Below are 20,907 nucleotides of genomic sequence, written 5' to 3' on the forward strand. Positions count from 1 at the left end.
TTGGCATAAGGGAGAAAGGGATCATATAAAAATAAAAGCAGATTACCTGGAGTTTAGGAGTTGACAATTCTATTTATTTTAAAAGAATAATAATGCAGTGGGTCCTGTCTGGTTCTTGTCTCATCTCAGGTGAGGGGATAGCTCTAAAACCTTTATAGAAAAAAAGCCTCCTAGCCCACACAAATTCATATTCTGCTCATGCTCACCAGTGAAATATTCATTTTAGGAAAGATTGAAGTAAAAGAGGAAATTATTTAGAAGCTGAGGTGGAAAGTGACAAATACCTCAGTGCAGTCAACATGCTGCTGAGTGGGAGAGGGCTCCACCTTGCAGGTGTGCTCAGAAATACTTAGAGTTCCCATCTCAACCCTCCTGGTGGTCCCTCCAGGTCAGAGTTGATGCATGTTAGTGAGTTTGTGGGAGGCTTACATTACTGCTGCCTGTGCTGGACCTGCTCTGTGGATAAGCAAAGGACTCCAAGTAGTATCTTTCCCTAGCATTATATACAATTTAATAATCAAATCCAAAACCCACTCTGCAATGAAATGTTTATTTTTCTAACATTTCCAAGGAATTAATAAGCAATGTCCATCATGTCTCTGTCCTCCTTTTACCCTTCTTCTTGGTCTCTCTTTCTTTTTCTAATCTTTATCTGGCCAGTTCCTGAATAAAACACTGTGACTCTCACAGCATCCTCTGGACAGGGAAACACAGGGCATACTCTATACCTATGGTATTTGCATCTCCGCTAAGCCAACTTGCAGTCTATATCTGTATTTTAATTCTGGAAATGGTATATAATTTCCTTATCTTCCTGTCTCCCCACTCCCTCTCCTAATAGCGGAAAGGCACTGGAGGGTCGCATGGGGCTGTGTGTTACAGGCTGCCTGCAGGACCCTGGCGGACAAGGCTGTATTTAATGAGCACATCTTCACTGACAGATTCATTATTTGTGTTCGGTCGCTTCAAGTCAAAACTGATTAGTTACACTTACTGCAGCAAAGATTTAATGATTTTATTGTTTATCTTCAATTTATTTTGATTAACATCTCCGTTCTTTTCATTGCAAGTGCAATTAGGTGTAATATAACAGCGACTACTTTAATTTTGTTGAAATTAAGATGAATAAGTGACGGATTATGGCACTTTGTTTAACAAATAAATCATAGTTAAGAGGATTGTATTAGTAATAAATGAAAAAAGAGACAGTCTAATTAAAATGCATGGATCTGTTAGCTTCAAGTGTACCAAAAAACCCAGTGAATTTTCATTTTAAAAATCAACTAAATTTAGGGCTATAACCTGTTCAGTGACAATAAGAAAACAGAAAAGTGATGTATGTTTTTTAAATTATCTGCATTTCTTGTTGTGCGGTATGAGGTGGGAGGAAGTGGAGGCAGTGAAGTGAAGGCTTAAATTATAACCTTTAAGAGTTAGGATTATTGTGTCAGGAAACACCGCAATTAAAGCCTGGCTGAAATAAACAGGCTGAGAGACCAAAAGAAAAAAAATGTCTCATTAGCTCAATTCTCACACGTTCAAACTTCAGCATTTTCTGCAGATGAACACTCTCCAAGCTCCAGCCACAATTCTTCTTTAACTTCACAAGGTGCAATTTGCTGCCATGGCAGAAGTCTCAAGACACATAAAATGGGAGAGAGAGACAGAGCAAGGGAAATTGAACCAACAGTGAGTAAAACAAGATTTCTGTGCACAAGCATCCCCAAATCATAGGGTAGGTATCAGGGCAGCAGTCCTGGAGCCAGCTTAATGTGGGGGTCACATGGACTTTGGCTTCTGCTAGAGAAAAACCAAGTGGAAAACGAACTCTTTGGAATCAGAAACTTTATCCCTCTGATGTTAAAAAGACCTTGTATTTGACAGGACAGCTTTGAAGATAAGACAGAAGCACTCTCCAGCTACAGGCTGTTCAGCACCCTGAACTGCTATCTGCAATGCATTTCAGTTCAGTTTCACAGAGTTTGCTAGTATTAAAAGGAAGAGAAGGATGGGGTTGTCTTTTGTATATTGAATAGTTACTGTATTTTGAAAAATGCTGCTGAGTCTTGTCCTAGGAGAGTTCAGTCCCATTGGGCTCATCTTCATCATCCTTCCTTCTCTTTGCACTGTCAAACTGGCCAGTTGCTCACTGCTAGCCAACATGTAAATGGACTAAAAAAAATTTACATTCCCTTGACTACACATATGCGAGATCTCTAAACTAGAGTGTCTTGGAACTAAATCAGGAAAGGGTTGAGGAGGGACTTTTCTCCTATTCTTAACCTGCCAGAGACAAGGAAAAAATTTTCAGATTCTAACAGAAGATTTGGGGTTAGGGAGAATGAGAAAAACTGAATGCAAGTTCTGTGTGCCCCTTACTTTTACTCCCCATATGTGTTTAAGGGTCAGAAAGAAAGAAACAGAGTTAGAGAGTAACCCATAAGACTGCAAGACCTATAGGAGAGTCCTCGGCTCTTGTTTATGCCTCTTAAATTTTCTCTATGTGAGTATTTATCATTTTAACTGTTTTATAAAGTACTTTCAGATCCTCAGATGGAAGTCACTAATCAAAGAGCAAATTATTAATTAATTATTAATAATAATACACTAATTTAATTGTTTGTCATTGTAAAGAAATTCTATCTTGGTAAAAAATTGGGTTTGTCTGGCAAACCATAACCATCTGATCATACGGAACAGTTTGGGTCTCTGTGGTTTATTTTGTTTACACTGTACGTTTCTTGGAGAAGGGATTTCATCTTCCTTTTTTCATTAAAATATCTAGAAACATAGGAACTTAGAGGAGCTAAGCCAGTTTACACCAGCTGAGGATGTGTTCCATAAATGGAAATAGGCTCAAAAATTCCTCTTAGCAAATACCTACAAAAAATGATTGAGAGGAGAATCAGGACCATTATCTCTTACTTATACTGATGGAAGTCAGGAATAACTGAAGGCAGTGGACTTGTATCAGTGTAAACTGGTGTAAGTGGGTAATAAACTTCTGAGGCCTCTGGTCTTTGCTTCTGATTACAATATGCTGATTCACTAATCTATCGAAAAAAGTGAGTTTTCTAAAGTCAATAAAAATCTAACAAATCTGGATGCTTTTCACTCTGCAGTACTTAAATGTATTTACAAGTATTTCTCTGTGTGTTACAGCCACTCTTCTGGTATCAGCTTCCAGTATTTTGGTAAAGAAAATAGACTAAAGGTTCAGTCAGAGAGAAAGGGAGACGAGTAGAAGATGATGCTAATGACCAAATCAACCTGTAAAAAGCAGCCTTGCTCTGACTGGAGCCCCAGTCATCAGCTGAGTGTCATGCAGGAAAGCTGGGAAGAGCTGTGGGAGGTTGGGGAGAGGTTGGCGAGCTGAAGACTGGCAGCATCATTGGTTTGAACAGGCCGTGATTGATTTGTCACCAGAGGCCCATTTGACTGGGTGAAAATCCCTTCTGATCTCAATCTCTCTCTGCCTCCCTACCTTCTCTGTCCCTCTTTTCTCTCCACACTTTGGAGCTGGCACTTGCAGGCTGGGCAAGGGAGCTCGGGTTGAGGCTGACACAGAACTGAAGGGTCGGAGGTCACTGCTGCTGAAGCCCTATAACGAGACGAGGGAGATCCTGGCTCTTCGTACCTTTCACTTTCTCAGTGTCGCCTTTCAGAACCTTAGAGGTTTACAACCCCCCAAAACACACACACACAGATACACAAACACCCCACCACCACTACCACAGGCACAAAACTGCATCGCCCCTCTCTCTCTGTTTCTCACACACACACACACATTCTCTCCACTCCCCCTCCACCTTCCCATTATCTCTGGCTGAGAGAAACCTCTAGATCTACAACTATTAATTGCAAAAGACAACGAAAGGTAAGAAGGCATCAATTATCCAAAGGTGTTGTGATGTTATTTCAAGTCAATTGCAAATGTGTGAGAGGGGAAGATTTCGCCCCAGTGATTCCTGTCTGCTTGGCTGATAGGGACCGGAGCCGATTCCCTCCCAGAACTGCTGCAGCTATGCCTCAAACCACACACTTTCCTGAAGGAGCCACCAGCATGGGCCTTTCCGAAATCTCTCTTTATTTCATTCATTAAGGGCATTAGGCAAGTTGGAATTTGTATGAGGAGGATCCTATGGGAATACAGTCTCCGGGGTAGGTATTTTCATGACTTTCCACATCCTGAGGCTCTCTCTGTATCTCTTTCTTTCTCTCTTCCCGGTTAGATAGGGTTTTGGAGGGGACTGCACTCAGCTTCCAGCTAAATGAAATGAATTATTTGGAGCTGCAAATGTTGAGTGAGAAAATTTATTTCAGAGAAATGGCAATTACTCGCTAAGGAATTAACAGAACTTTCCGGCTACTTTTGTTAATGGACATGATTATTATTACTATTATTATTATTCCTACCTGGTTTAAGGTTCTTTCCCACACAAGTGTTTTTAATGACAATTGCATTCATTATTCAGGAAAAAGAGGTAGCAAACTGGGCAAGAGCAAAATAATATTAACCAAACAAAAGCATACTTATTAAGTGGGCTGTTGTATTTGTATAAAAGCAGGACAATCACAATACTCCAGCTCATTTCACTTGGCAAAGGGACATGGCACCAATTTTTTAACTTTAAAATAGTTTAATGAACATGAATGGAGAAATAATTTTTCTGTGTGTTTAGCAGTCTATAAAGAAGAGAGAAAGCTTTAACTTTGATCGCCACAATTAGTTCCCTGGGTATCTAGAGGGGAACAGGGCAACCCTGGGAGCCTCAGTTCTTTAGATACAAAAGCATTTAGATCGCTTTAGAGCAGTTAATCCTGAGACTGGCTAGGGTCCCTTTTGTTTTCTAACTCCATTGTGGGTTTTGTTCAGTTTTTTCTGTTCGCATGATTGACTGCCCAATGGATGCTAATTATCCAAATGTCGCTTCTGTCCTTTGAGTGACTTTCTATGTATTATGGGCAACTGTCATGCATTCTGTCATTCTATATCATATTACATGTATTATCATATGAAAATGGTGCTCTGCATAAAGAAAGGTGTCTGAACCAGCAGATGCTGCAGATATTTAGAGGACTTGCTTAATTTGTATGGATTTCTTTAGAAAAATCGGTCAGAAAGCATTTAGGGGAAATTCAGAAATGGAAAGTTTATCAGGTAATTATTTTTGTCCTTTTGCTGTTTACATGATCATGTGTAAAACATTTACTATCTCCGCTTTCTGAAATCTGCAACCACCTTCATGCTATTGAACCAGGCAACCCATCTGTATTTATTAGAGTATGACAGCTTAAGCTAATTAAACTGATATCTGTCTAAAATAATAAGCCCAGAAAGTTAGAATAAATATTATGATTATGAGTAAAAAAGGCAGCTATGTAGCACAAACGTTATTTTTTTAATGATAATCTGAAATTTCTGTATGAAAAACACTGGATGTTGAATTACAAACAGTAGATATTAGAATTGCACAGAAATGATAAATTTTCACAGAAAATATTTTTCTATAGAATTTTATCTCTACATGACAATTAAGCAGGATCACAGTCTTGAGCTTTCATATTCATTTATTTTATATGTATGTGAACATATATTTTTTAAAAGATAGCAAGGGAAAGGATTTTATGACAATATTTCCACTAAAATAAACACACCTCTGTGTAACATGCATGCCAACACTTAACAGGAATGCAAGATTTATAACGATAGGGCTTTTTACACATACACTCTGGGGTCCATTGAATCCATAGACACATCCACACTTTCCTCTCCTAAAATGTTAGAACAGTATTTTATGTTTGCTATTGATAAAAAATATTATGGATACATATATAGTATTGTAATTAATTATCTTGTGCATCAAATACATGAGCAATAAGTTTCCATCAATGATACAGTTAAATTATGGTGCATATAGTCTTTAAGAAACAAAAAAGATACTACAGAATGGCTTGCTCTGCTATACCAAGGTGCTTTGAATTTTTCCAATGATCAAATATACATGATCAAGCTGTGCTTGTTAGGGTACGAGGACCTCAAAACGGTCAATGGTTATTGATCAGACTGTTAAGTATTTGTGCACGATTCTTTATATCCCAAAAGATTCAGGGAAATGAACAGTAAGAAATTGCATTAGAGTCTACCTTTGTTTGACACAGATGTATGAAAATAGTGGATTCATTGCCAAACCGATTGGAAAATGTGTGCTGTATATTATTACACAAGAACACCAAATACTGAGGTTACAATTTCATCTTTTCTACTGTCATTGGTAAATTATAAACAGCAATTTCAAAATTTAGGACATAGTTTTTGTATAACATAAATGCTGAATAATTGATAAGAGCAGATTTACACAGGAAAAACAGAGATGCAATCATAGCTTATCTGATGGTCCTCACACCTTTCCTTGCATTTTGAATTATGCCACAATATATTTCTTTAACTGCACTTGCAATAATATTGGTGTAATAGAATAGATGATAACAGAATTCTTTATTTCTGTCACTACTATAGAATATCAAACCATAGACAAATCCAGCTATTTTCATTTGTTCTGGTAAAAACCAAAAAACAAAAAAATCCTGTTTAGGTTTTTTTTTATAAGAGGTTCTAATTACATACTTTTTGTTAGTAGATCTGTATATTTGGCAAGTAAACCAGAATATTTAAAGTTGTCCTTTTGTGTTTCTTAATAATTTATATTATGTCCAATAGATAGCTAAAATGTCTTCAAAATGTATAATTTTGTATCATTTTTTTGGTTTTGGTTTTTAATTTACTGTAGCTAAAAAATTTGTTTTGCAAACCAAATTATTCCACATGGTAAAAGAGAGAGCCTAATGTGTAATTCTTGTAAAATCATATAAGAGGTCTACTTTGAGTTTTATTATGCTGTAAATTAAGTAAATTGACAATCCCTATTCTGCATACAGAAATCTTGTAAGATAAAGTTATTATATATAAAGAAAACTAATGAACCTAAAAATAATGCTCACAAATATTCAGCTTTGAATAAGTCTCAGTATTTCTGTGTCTGTATATATAAACACGCACCTATTTTTTATAAATTTTTTATTTAACATAGAGATATGTTACGTATATGCACATATAAACACACAAATCTATAGCTACAGATTTATATATACAGAAACTGCAACTTATGGAAATATTAACAGTGTACACATTGAATATATCCCACATATTTTCAATCATTTTCATATTTGGTATATATAAACATATCTTAATATTTTCCCAAATTCAAATGACACAAAAAATAACCAGCCCCACTTGTACTTATATGAAAACTTCAGATAGCATAAACTTAGCAAAATGTCACTGATTGGTTGGAAATGGCCTTTCACCTTATTGTGTCTGAACTGCCACTTAATTAATCTGTGCTTGTTTGAGAGCTGACAATGTTCAAGATAAGCAGTATATTGAAGAAAGCACATAACATTTTAAAGGATGCACTATATTCATTTTTTTTAGTGACAGAACTTGAATGAATAATTTCTTTTTACTTAAATAAATATGTCAATAAGATGATCTCATTTTTTCAGTTTTCTCCTTAGTTCTCCATTATAATTTATTGCTATTGCACATATTTACTTACATATGATATCTGTATCAGCCTTTCCATTTGTACTTTTGTCCGCTCTAATCGCCCGCATTAGTTTTGTAAAGTTTGCATCTGGTTTCCCTACCTGCTTGCTGTATTTTGAAACTGTTTTTCTAAGACATATGGTGGGCATTTGGTTAGTCCAGATAAAGGTTTTTAGTGACAAAATATTGACTGGATTTGGTGTTCACTTATGAAGAATGACATTATTTCCACAGACATCTCAGCCATATACAGGGAATAGTTAATTAATTAAAGGACCTGCTAATTGCTACTTGAGTCACAGTGCAGAGCTGATGAAGAGCGCTTGGTACAAGGTTAGGTTCTCTGTTTTAAAGAACATTTTAAATTAAAAGATCTCTTTAAAGTACATCCTAAAATTTTTTACATTTTTCTTCTGGTTCCTATATCTGGTTCACACTCAAGTGTTCAATTGATCTTCAATTAATGATAATATATAGTCAGGATTCTTCAGCTGGGATAGATTGATGGGAAGCTTTGTTTCATTTGGTGCAGGTGGCACTGTTTAATAAGCACAAGAAAGGGTGAATAATGTAGTGTTTGCAAAGAGAAATAAATGCAAAATCTAGATTTGCAATTAGAGCAGTTCAGAGAAATAGAGAATAAATATTAAATGGCCAGATATCTTGCAAATTTCAAATGAAGTAGGAATCAGTATCTGATTGCAAACTGCCATTTTAATTTATGAATGTTTAAACGTACTGCTTTAAAGTAAATTTGGTGAGCAAGTGTGCTTGCATGAAGCCCACACATTTCATATCTGACATGCACCATAGCTCTCATTTTAAAACACATTGTATGAATTTTTTCTTTGATACTGAAATATAAATTAAGTTCTAAAATCTCAAGTATAAAATCAACACATACTCTAACAATTAGCTTCTGCATTATATTGTAAAGCATCTCAAGCTTTATTTTTATTTAGTCAGGTTAATTATTTATGAGAAAAATTATCCTACAGAAAATCAAAGTATGAAAACTTGCACACCATTGTTCATAATTTAATGGCAAGGGGCTTGCTAATGATTTTCACACATGCAAAAATAAAGTAAAATAAAGTTGCTGATATTTAGGGTTTTTTAAATTAATATAGTGACAAAAACCTGGCCAGGTAGAATCCTTGAAAATGAAAAGCTTGAAAGGACAGATATTGCACATCAAAAAATAAAAACAAGTAGATGTCATTGGAGATGACAAATGACAGAGAAAAGAGAAATGATGTTTGATTTTTAAAAACAGACAAACTTGATTTCCAATGTGTGTCTGCCAGGTAAGAGGATACTGTTATGAACTGATTAACGAAAGAATGTGAATGTTTTAGGCATTTCAGCAACATTTCTGCATCTAAAAATTTCAACTGTAGACAGATTTTCCCACAGACAATTCCCCCCTACTGCTAACCTCTCAAATACACCTATAAAATACAAAATGTTCCCAATCACAACCAATGAAGGAGACTTCCTTACATTAAATGAGTCTAATATTGTGTTAGGAATCTGAAGTACTTTCTGATGTGGTTAAATTTGGTTGTAAAACTGAAAGGAATATACTCAGCTCATCTCTCTAAATATTTGTAGCTGGATACAAGGTTTAGTTAGCAACTAAGTAAAATATGGACTGAGTCATATTCTTAGTCTCTGATTATTCCGAAGAGGCAGTGCTAGTGGAGTCTTTCACTACAAACCCTATTTTTGTTATGCAGCAGTGTTTACCAAATCCATAATACACCCAATCAGGGCAGCCCCCAAAACATCTAGGATTGGTTGATATGGAACTTGTAAAATGTTTATGAGAGAGTGTTTGCCTGGCAATGCAGCTCTTGGTGCCCTGCTGTCAGAGTAGAATTACTGATACTATTACATAGTGAAAAAGGGCAGTGGGGGAGGGCAGGAACTTTCCAATCTAAACTCTTTATGTGCATTTAGACACAAGAGTTTTCAGTGAGACAAAATACCTTCACCGCTTTGTTAAAACAAAATCTGTCTGTTTATGATAAGCAAGAAGTGTATGCCTATGAAGAATTTTACTGCAGTCATTTGAGCCTTAACTGTACAGTCTTATAAAGTAACCAGATTAGCAAAATGGCAATTAAAGAATTTAGAAGTATTCCGGACAAGATTTTAAATAGATTAACAGTAAGGAGCAGTTGCAGCAGAGACATCTTGTTGCAATATTTACTTTTATAACATACATGGACTCCCATATCCTCTGCATGATATTTAACTTGTATGATCTAGGAACTATGTATTTTGTTAAAATCATACTACTTCAAGTGTTATTTAATGACAGATGCATGATGATTCAGGATAGAAGATTTAAAGACATCAACAGAAAGCTATATTCCCTAAAATAATAATCCATTATTTATCTAAAATACATAACCATTGACCTACCCATTTGTATTTCCTTTACTGATTCACTGTAATAAAAATGAAGATTTTGTCATCACTTTGGGAAACTGTGCCAAACACCTTAAAACACCTGTCACATGCCAACTTCATTCCTCTCCTCAGGGAGTAGATACATCTGGAATCATAATCACAGATAAAGCCTTGACAAAATTGCACATGAGCCCAGCCCCTCTCCCTAACATCTACCTTTTCATCACATTTAATACAATATTAATATCGGTTACTAAAAAGGCTTACAACCTTTACATTTCTGACATATCATGTTCAAACCTATATTTCACACTTCTTGTTTCTGTTTTAAGTTCAGTACACTTAACAGGACTCTGGAGAGAAGATCATGTGGTTGAAGATTCCCCTCCCTCTCTGTATTTTCCACTGAACGCATCCGATGAAGTGAGCTGTAGCTCACAAAAACTTATGCTCAAATAAATTTGTTAGTCTCTAAGGTGCCACAAGTACTCCTTTTCTTTTTCTGAAAACAGACTTACACAGCTGCTACTCTGAAACCCTCCATCTCTGACACCTATAAAGGCGTTTTCAGAATTGTTCAAATACCTACGGTCCTATAAACTAAAAATCTAAGACTAAGTATATCTTATTTAGGTCTGAGATATGTGTGTGTATATGTACACACACACACACACAGTTACATGGTTGTATTTATTTCTGAAGCCAATTGCCTGTATCAATGACAAATCAATTTGTATATAACATCTGGGTAAATCATCCTCAATATTTTCCTTAGAAACATTGTTTATTCTTCTTGCAAATCAGGCAAATATAATTAGCTAATTTTATAGAGTAATAGTTATCTGATCTTATTTATCAATGATTGACAGTTTTCCAAATCAGAATAAAACACATTCTTTGCTGATCATCTTCTGGAAAGTGGGCTGCTTGCATGGTCTTAAACTAGGTGTATTGCTGAGACACAGCAAGGGAGCTCATTCAGATTGGAGCAAATGGTGAGATTATAAATCCAAGAAATGCTACCCTGCCCCAAAGATGCTGGGTTTAGATCATATTTAGTTGCTGAGTTCCTGGAATGGTATTTTTTGCCACGTGCTAATATAAAACATTGATCCACTGGGGTTACAAACAAATGCAATTGGAGAGGTTTGTAGAATTTTCATTTATTACTATGCTTGTAATTAATACCATGCTGAAATATCTCAGGCAGCTCACTGTATTGCTTTGTTCATGTTAGACTGGTGACAGCAATACATTTCGATACATAATTAACAGTTTAGAAAGGCAATAAAATTTTAAAAAATCTCCAGCAAATGTAATAGACATCTCTTAAGCAAAGGGCATTTAAATAGGTTGCCAGTTATTCTCTCAACATCTTTATGAGTGAAAAAAATATACACTCTGAAATATTCCTGAGACAAACCACTTTAATAAGCAAGAAATATAATTTCCTATGACTCATACACCAGGCTGCACTAGCTGGATAAGGATAGTGATGGTGTAGCAAAGAAACAGCAACATAAAATGTGCTTCACTCTGGAAAGTTAAAACACCTTTACAAATACATTCATTTACAGTTTAGGGTGATGTTAATATCTGTCCTATTTTTAAATAGTCTGATGTCTTTAATAGGATTATACCACTATTCTCTTTTCCTTTAAAATGACCCACAGTGTCTCACTTGTTACACAATAAGAATAAAACGTGATAGATGAATGGAGTAATCATTTCATTGAATCATTTCAAGTCTGTCTGGAAAGCAACTGAATCTGAAGCATGTTAGTCTTTCTCCAGTGACTGAGGGAGATGCAGAGCTGGGCTCCACTTGCTGTCAAGAAGAAAACTGTCTCACATTTTAGGAGAACAGCATCATTGCCTATAAAAATGAAGAAGAGACAAAATAAATAAAACCAGTTAATGTTGTAGTTAACTTGCAAATCAAGTAAATCTGTTGGTACAGTATTTTAGAAATAAACGATAACAGCATCACACCAAACACACATTTCTGAACATATAAGACTTTTCATTTTGATTTAATGGTATATCAGCGTCAACTATTGCCTTCTTTGCTGGTACACACTTCCTGATGCCTACTGTGAATGGTGCCCATATTTACAACTGAGTAAGATGATTAATTACACCTTGTCAATCACGGTGCATGAAGACATAACACCACAGCAGACAATGAAGAAGATGCCTGAAGCTGCAATTACGTTTTAATTCATAGTTTATTGTATGTCCCGTATATTGCAGTCTAATAACCGTATGGGGCATCAAAAACATATGAGATATCAATCACTCTGCCCCCTGCTCTCTCATGTTTATATTATTCTACAGCCTTTAATTTGCCATAAATAGTTAGTTGTTTTCTGAGCTTTCTTCTATTTTTTCTTACCTTCAGTTTCCATTTATCTTTTATTCGCATTATCTTTATCCAACAGCTATTAAGTATGGATGCAAGTTTGCAGCTCACTTAAATTCTGTAACAGACAACCTGAAACCCAGCAATTAGCAAAGACAGCTTAGACTTGTGTCCCTTTGTTGAAGGAGGCGTTGAGTTCTTTTGTTCTGATTTAGTCACGGTAGCTGGGTAGAAGCTGGTACCTCATTATGTGGTTGGTCTGTTTAGCTGGTAGGTAGCAGATGGTACTGGAGATGACGTTACCAGAGAGAGGCAGGGTAGAGAAACTCAAGACCTGTGATTTGTTCACCTGTCACCTACTACAAAATACAGGTTAAGGGACTTTATTATTAGCTTCACTTTTTTTTAAAATGAATAATTTCCCATTTCAAAAGAGACCCTATTTGATTTTAAAAGATGATTTGTATTACAGTGATTTTTCCTCTGTTCATTATTCGAGAATATCCTGCTTTTTATTCTGAACAATGTAAATGTCATTCATATGTCAGTATGTACACTAGCAGCTTTGTGTTTACAATCTATTACTTTCCTTGTTGTATTCTAGTAGCAAGGGTTGGATGCCTTCTTGTGTTTGTATATCACTTAAGAAGATAATCAGAGATAGTAGCCTATGAACTGGATGTCACTGCCATACCTTTTCAATCATATCACTTCTGTTATTGTTTCCAGCCGCTAATTCAATATAATTATATGAAATATAATCTTTTAGAGATAATTAGCAATGTCTGAAGCCTGGCATTAAGTAGAAGAGGCTATGACCTGTTTCAGCTATAAATATATTTAGAACATGTGCAATAACTTCTGTATTATAGAATTAAACTTGTAGGAAGAAATCTAAGGAAAATACAGTATATAGATACAGAACACATACAGCAAGCTACCTATGTAAAAGTAATGCAGTTGTGTTCCGTGACAAGACATAGTATTATGCAAACAGTACTGTGTGTAACTTTTCACCTGAGTTGTTTTCCCCCTGTACACTATTAAATGGAGGCAAACCACCCATCATAGAGAATACTAGTGAGGTCTTGCATGTTGATTAGTTGAGAAGGGATAAATAAAGTGTGGAAAAGAGAAAAAGCCACACAGCCTGTTACTATCAACATGTATGGTGATTCGTCTGTCCATATACATTATAATAAAAATAATAATACATATATATATATATATATATAATGGAGTGAAAGAAACAACAGGAGTATGAAAACACAAAATAAACTACAGATTGTCAAGAGAAATACTGTACAAATCTGATCATTCTGTTTCATTTTCTAATCAGAATTAAAATACCAGTTTCCGTTGTTTCCAAGCACTGATAACTTTGGCACATTCTCTGGATATATCCCACAGATGCCAGATTAGCCTGCGTTCTGCACGACTCCTCAAGGGCTCTTGAGGTTTTTCTATATAAATCTCTGTGAGGCATAATATGCTGACAACACCTTGTTCCTCACTCTGAGGTGAAAATGTATTTAACCAGTTGAAACTATTCAAAGGGAAAGGTAGCAGTGAGTAAAGTGTATTATAAAGATGTCAAGAAATACATAAAATCAAGAAAGAAATAAAAGGAATAATTCCAACTGTAGCTAAATGTAGCCTTCTTCACTTTATTACACCTGTAAGAGGCAGACCACTACTATTGCTAACAATAATAATGAAAGAATAAATAGTAGTAATAATTTTACTCCATCTGTAAGATGCCAACCACTACTGCTAATAATAAAAACATGTAATAAGTTTTACTCATAGGTCCCAAGTAAATTCTGGGATCTCATAAATAAATTAAGATTTACTTTCCAACCTAATCCCTTTGTTAACATAATTAAAACACTGATATTTGACCTCAGAACATTAAACCTTCCATGCTATCCATCTTCTTGGAGAATATTTAGAAATCTTGAAAGGTTTCCTGTTGCATTTCCTTCGTTTTTTTCTGGGGGATTCCTTGATGTCTTTGACTTAAATTGGGAAGAGGCTTCTCTGGCCTAGTTTTCTTAAAGTTAGCTTGGAAGTAAGAGAAGTGAGAAGGATCAGTTTGTGAGAGACTCCTTGAAGTTTAATGGCACCAATGACAATAGTCTAGCTATGACTATGTTTAAGAAGCAGGGTGAATAATGTTGGTTGCATTCAATGAATTTTAAATATTTCAGATCAGATGATCTGAGTGTAAACCGTTCCTTGGCCTCCTGAGCCTCCTGCCTTGGAGCAGTTCACTCTGATATATCCCGCTTGCAGCAGCCAGTGTAACAGATAAATCATTTAGTGTTGCCAGTTAGTTAATGTGAGTCTTCTTACCGATGCTGATCTGAGTTTGAGTGGCTGCTGTTTCTCTGCTCCAAGCACTCTCTCTTCTGGGTGCGCCGGGCAAGGCAGCACTGGATCTGCAGCAAAGAATAGGATCCCTGCCCGGTATCTGGGCCCCCACGTGCTCAGATGTTAGTGACCTAGAGGGACGGGTCTGAAGAGGATGGGAAGCATTATTTTTCTTTTTTTTTGCAAAAGTGGGAAAATAGCAGCAAAGCCTCAACAGCATGAAAACTCCAGCTCTCTCCCCCCCCCCCCGCACCCCACCCTGGCCATGCCTCTCCCGTCTCCACTCCGCGCCTCCATCCCGAGCACACGCGGCCTGGGCCAGGAGCTTTGCAGCCAATGAGGGCGGGCCAGGACATGATGTCAGAGGGGCTGTAGAAAAGGCGCGGAGCCTTGCGCTGGGCTGGGACTGCAGAAGCGCCTCTCGCACTTCAAGGGATTGCGCCGAGCGGCAGCAGCTTCCCCCCCCCCCCGCCCCAATTACTCACGCGGCGCCGCCACAAACTTATGTTCCTGGGAACAGCAGGGCGCCACAGCCGCTCCTGGGGTGCACGGGCCAGGGGGCTGTGGGGAGACGGGGGCTGCAGAGCGCCCATCCCCACTGGGGGCCGTCCCACTCTTCACACCCCCCTCCCCCGGGTTTCCCTTTCCCAATGAGATCCAGGGGGTTGGGGGAGGAGCGGGGAAAGGAGCAAACCTTGCCCCGGAGCTGCCCCTGCTGCTAGCCCTCTGGACTGTGAGTGCCCAGCCTTGGCATCTGCCCCAGCTCCCCGCGGCAGCAGCCTGCTCCTCTCCGGCTGCTGCTCCCCTGCCCCCGGCGCTCTCCTCGTTGGCTCTGCACGGTGCAATGTAGGGGGTTGTCGTTATTTTTTCATTTATTTTGCACAGAAGATGGCTTAATTGTTTGTATTAAACCCCCAACCTGCCCAGCCTTCTGCCAGCTGGGCCAGCGCTGAGTGCCTGGGACTGCTCCGGGGGCGATGAGCCCTGCTCTGAAGAAGCCTCCTAGAGGGATGTGACGGGGCCACGCAACGGACTAGATCCAAGCCCTGAAGCCTGCAACACCAACAACCCTCCTGCCCCCTCCCCCCAACCGTCCCTGCCCCCTCACCCCCCTGAAGTCCTCGGATCGGAGCCTGCGCTGAGCTCCGGAGAGCTTGGCTGGGTGGCAAGTCCGGAGCCCGACGAGAGACGGGGCGGCCGTGCTAGATGCATGGGGGAGGGCTCCGGTTAATGCAAGTGCTGGGCTCCTGCAGGGACCCCGACAATTGTCAGCTGCAGCCGCAACTCGGGGCCTCCTCCTCCGCGATGCTTTTCCACAGCCTGTCCGGCTCAGAGATGCACGGGGTCATCGATGAGATGGACCGGAGAGCCAAGAGCGAAGCGCCAGCCATCAGCTCGGCTATAGACAGGGGAGAGACCGAAACGGTAGGAGGCGAGAGAGCGGGCGAGATACCCCCTCGACTCCCTAAAAATAACGAACCCCATAACGCCTTCCCTGAACAATAATAAATAGGGGGAAACGTAGGCAAGAATAATAACTAAGACGCCTAAATAGGAACAAAAAATAAGCATAAACGCACCTAAAAACTGTGAAATAAAATCGAGGGGCTATGCATGTATCCGATCATAATGGTTAATAATAACAATGACAGTATTGGAGGGATGAACTGAAAGGCACTGTCCTTGCGAGAACAGGAATAAAGCAGCCGCAGCCTTTTGGAAGAGCCCAGGAATTCCTCCTCCCTCCCTGCCCACAGCCTGTCTGGCCTTCTCCGAAAGTTTTTGGGAAGAGGGCGACATGTAGTTAACGTTTTGGTGAAGCCAGATTTAGGGAGAAGGGAAAGCACCCTGTCTGCAAAAGGAAAACCACAAGCACCAAAGGATCTCTGTCTCTCTTTTTCCCAGATGGGATGAATTCATTGAGACAGTCACTACTGCGCGTCTAGTTGCAATGTTACAATCCGTTATTATTGCTACTACCGCCACTGCTATCCTAATAATAACAAATATAATCTGGTCTCGCTACATTGCGACAAACATAGAAGACGAATTTTAATTATTACGAACGAAGACACAAATTTTTCCCTTCTAAAATATTTTTCAAGGGCTCATTTTGTATCTGGTGATTTATAATATTTATGTATTCTTACGTTTATGTAGTGGAATAGTTACTGCTAAATAAAATAATGTATTCCTTCTAAATGACGTTAACTAACTTAAAATCAAACGAAGAGATTTTCAATTCCTTCAACATTTGGAGGTCTCCTCTTTTTTTTTATTAAATAGGAATGAGAATCTTGCTCGACAAAAAGATCCGTATTTAGGTCAAATACCCCTCTTCCTATAGAGCTGATATGGCCATGTGCACGAGAAAAGCCTTCCGAATTTGTTTTTAAGTTTCTCCATGTTGTATTATTTTTGTCAGCATTGTGTAGAAAATAACTGCCAATTAGTGTGGTTAAGGCTGAAATAACGGCTATAAAGAGAGCCTTCGTACCTGGTTTCTGCCCTAAATATTTTTAGTTTTCTTTTGAAAAGTTTGATTTCTTTTTCCCCTGCAGGTAAACAGTGTTTGAATTAGACAATTGGTTTCTCTTGGCATAATTGTTATGACATTTATATATGTAAGCCACCGTGTGTGTGTGTGTGTATGTAAAAGTAAAATATTATAAACAGTGGCTTAGACTATTAACTTCTTAAGCACCATTCTTGGGTCCCCAAATATTCATGTCACTGGAAGGACAAAGCAGAAAAATACTGTTTTATTTAAACTGGCTTTACAGGAAGCTGCTTTTGCTTATAAAACGATCACTAATCAGGGTTCGGTTAACTCTTTAAAGACATAAACAGTGGAGCTGTGTGGACAGCAGACCATACATTGCTATACTTTCATATAAATCTAAATTCAGAGACTGGAGTCATTGAAATATAGGCATTTGGGCTATTCACAAAGGATTTATGTGGCTTGTACAAGTGTAGTTGGGCTACTGGATAGTTCTAGTATATTTTGAGACATTCTCTTCATTATCTCTCTATTCTCTTGTTCCCCTTTTAGCTGTCTTCTTTCTTTTTGCATTGCGCACCAGTTTAAGGTGCTGAAGGGGGAAAATTATATCCGTCAGATCTGTTTTTTTTCCACAATAAGTAAATGTCTAGGGAGGTTTAGGTGCCATGTGCATAGCAAAAGAAGAGGGAAATGTACAAAAGCCAGTTGCAAGGTCGGCCATAAATAGTGCTTCGCATTTTATCTTTCCACTTGAATATTATTTTAGGATCCAGGATAAAACAAATAAGGATGTTTTCCTATTGGTTTCAATGGTTTCCACCATTATTTTCTCACTGCTTAGTGGAAGTTGGTTAGTTGCTTTTTTTTTAAGGAAGTTTCGATTTGGGTTGTGATCTGATACTAAACTATTAAATTATATAGGGGGTTACATTTCGTTTATTGCTTCCAGCTTTATCCTGGTATAACGTAAAATGCTAAAATAACCTAAAATGCTCTGCTCCGGGTTCTTTCCCCTGTTTTCTGGATTGCACATTTCAGACGATGTGGTGGTTTGGATAAAGCGTTCTACGCTTTGAATTTAGTAATGTTCCTCTCCTCCGCAGCTCTGTTGACTCATCTGTATAGTGCTTTGGGCTGGAATGCATTTTGTTTGGAATCAATTTGCAGAGAGCTCTTTCCATAACTCTGTAAGTGCCAGGATCTGTAATTCATCATATATATATACACACAGAGATATATACACACACACACATATATATATATACACACTCAGCCTTTACTATACACTCTCCGTGTCGCCACTATGTAAATATTCAGGTATAGATATCTCAAATTAACTGTCTGCAATCTGCCCTGCTGTATGATTATTGTGACTGTTAGTTTGCACTGCAGCACCCTTTTCGTTTGCTCTGGGGCTGGCCGATCCAGTCCATATAGACCATTTATTAGATTTAACCCGGATGGCCTTCCCCCTCACCCTGTAATATGTCCTTCTCGCATCCTATCCCCTCTGCCAACAACCATGTCCCTTCGCTTGGGATAGGGGGCAGATATTTTAAGCCTTGGAAATCTTAAGGAAACTTCACTTTCCCAGGGCAGGAGAAGCAGGTCAGGATGGCAGGGGCTGGACTCCTCGGAGCCCCCTTTTCCCTGGTCTCTCTATTAAGCCCCCTGGAGTGGAAGAGGAGAAGCCCAGCCCTGATGGTAACTGGGCTAGGGGGAGGGGGGGTTAGTGGTGCAGGAGGGTTTCTCCCTCTGTCACTAACTGTCTGCAATTGTTTTCCCCCCAGCAGACCATGCCTTCCATCAGCAGTGACCGGGCTGCCCTGTGCGCTGGCTGCGGGGGAAAGATCTCCGACCGTTATTACCTCCTGGCAGTGGATAAACAGTGGCACATGCGCTGCCTGAAGTGCTGTGAATGTAAACTCAACCTGGAGTCCGAGCTCACATGCTTCAGTAAGGACGGCAGCATCTACTGCAAGGAGGATTATTACAGGTAAGGACTGCCCCTCCCCCAGTGCAGGGAGCGGGGGAGGGCCCTGATACCCCCCCCCCACCAAATCCAACCCCACTGCAAACTGCAGAAGAGGGGTACTGGGCAGACCCTCCCGGCGGGGCAGGCTATGGGCTCCCTGAGCGTCTCCATCCAGAGGGGGGGTAATGAGGTAGGCAAGACAGGCTGCAGGCTTCGGGGGGAATGGGCCAATATCTGGGCACGAAACCCACGCAGCGAAGCTGCCAGCAAGGCGGGCTGGGGACACGTGCCCCCTCCCTCGGTGCCCTGCACGCTTTGCGGCAAAACGAAACAACTGAGGAGAAATACAGCTTCGCTTTCTTCTCAACCCTTGGCAATTAATATTAAGATAATAGTAATCATGACAATGAATTAACGCACCTCCAGTATGACTTTAAATGCACACAGGGCCCCCCCTCCCCCAGGTAAAGGGGGTATGGCATTGAGCCCCAGCTGCAGGGAGCCAGCCTTGGAGAAGGGTCTAAGGAGCGTCGCCAGCCAGGGTGGACGGAGTGGCAGGCTCTGGGGATAACTTGGTTCCGTTTTCAAAGAAGGGCGGGAAATGTTAGTTGCGAGGATATTTCTCCATTTAGTACGCGGGGTTTCCGTGAAGAAGCTGTGATGGTGCCGGGCGATTCGAGCTGGAAAATGCCGAATTTCTCCCCTGGCACCCAAGCTGAGGGTCAGACCCAGTTCCCGTCCTGTTGGCTCGGGTCTCCCGAGCAGCCCCAGCAGAAGAGGTTCCCTGTTGCCCCACGGCCCGGGGGGCGAGCGGGGTTCGCTGCATTGTCTCTGCAGAAGTGAGGCGGGGTGGCAGGCTGAGTGTAAAGTACGGTTGTTGCTCGATGGGGAGCAGAAATGGATGCCCAGCGAACCAGAGCCCTCATGAGCCAGGCAGAGGTGCCCCCCGGGACTGGCCTGGCAGAGCCATAGCTGGTTTTACGGCTTTCCACGGCTTGAATGTCTTAAGAGTTTAGGGCACTGGAAGACAAAGGCCACGTTGCAAACTTTACTGCCTTGTTCACCGATCCTTGCTCATCCAGGGGTCGGGGTCTGGAGCCCAGCCTGCTCTGAATAAAGCCTTCTGGCCGGAGAAGAGAAACATCTTTAAGCTTTTACCGGCGAATGGCAGAGGGGGGTAGTGAGGAGATCCATGATTAAAAAGGGGAAATGCGGTTCTCATTTGTTTCCTGTCGCGGTTCTGTTTTGCAGGAGGTTTTCGGTGCAGCGATGTGCGAGGTGTCACTTGGGGATCTCCGCCTCCGAAATGGTCATGAGGGCCAGGGATTTGGTATATCACTTAAACTGCTTTACTTGCACCACCTGCAACAAGATGCTGACCACCGGCGACCACTTTGGCATGAAGGACAATCTGGTGTACTGCCGCCTCCACTTCGAGACTCTCATCCAGGGGGAGTACCAGGTGCATTTCAATCACTCGGATGTAGCCGCTGGGAAGGGCCCAGCCCTGGGAGCGGGCTCTGCCAATACTTTGGGACTGCCTTATTACAACGGCGTGGGGACTGTCCAGAAGGGGCGACCCAGGAAAAGGAAGAGCCCAGGGCCTGGGGCAGATTTGGCAGCTTACAATGCAGGTAAGAGACCCCTCCCCGCCAAGAATAATG

At 40.0% G+C, this 20,907-nt stretch overlaps 1 protein-coding gene and 1 long non-coding RNA gene across 12 annotated transcripts in view; one reads left to right on the forward strand and one right to left on the reverse strand.

Moving 5' to 3' along the window:
• Nucleotides 1-3,336: 3,336 nt before the first annotated feature.
• The window catches only part of LHX2 (LIM homeobox 2), a 37,976-nt gene continuing 20,405 nt past the window's right edge, over nt 3,337-20,907 (forward strand). The window contains exons 1-4 of one of the 7 annotated variants that reach the window (XM_048823127.2): nt 3,337-3,877; nt 3,988-4,161; nt 19,059-19,264; nt 20,495-20,877. In XM_048823127.2, the coding sequence (XP_048679084.1) occupies nt 19,065-19,264; nt 20,495-20,877 (583 nt within the window). In that variant the 5' untranslated portion in view covers nt 3,337-3,877; nt 3,988-4,161; nt 19,059-19,064. Of the gene's footprint in view, nt 3,878-3,987; nt 4,162-15,245; nt 16,188-18,867; nt 18,973-19,058; nt 19,265-20,494; nt 20,878-20,907 lie in introns of those variants that run through there. The other 6 variants (XM_048823128.2, XM_048823130.2, XM_048823126.2 and 3 more) reach the window with 6 other exon arrangements.
• On the reverse strand, nt 5,554-15,327 carry LOC125623557 (uncharacterized). 5 transcript variants are annotated; one of them, XR_012665226.1, is made up of 3 exons: nt 15,248-15,327; nt 12,423-14,907; nt 5,554-11,903 (listed from the first exon to the last, which is right to left on the reverse strand). It is a non-coding gene; the product is annotated as an uncharacterized LOC125623557 (long non-coding RNA). The 5 variants fall into 5 exon arrangements; XR_007353045.2 differs by lacking the exon at nt 15,248-15,327 and having other exon boundaries at nt 12,423-12,748; nt 14,745-14,998; XR_007353047.2 differs by lacking the exon at nt 15,248-15,327 and having other exon boundaries at nt 12,423-12,748; nt 14,292-14,998.

Source organism: Caretta caretta, chromosome 16 (assembly GCF_965140235.1).
Source record: "Caretta caretta isolate rCarCar2 chromosome 16, rCarCar1.hap1, whole genome shotgun sequence".
NCBI classification, from domain to species: Eukaryota; Metazoa; Chordata; order Testudines; family Cheloniidae; genus Caretta; species Caretta caretta.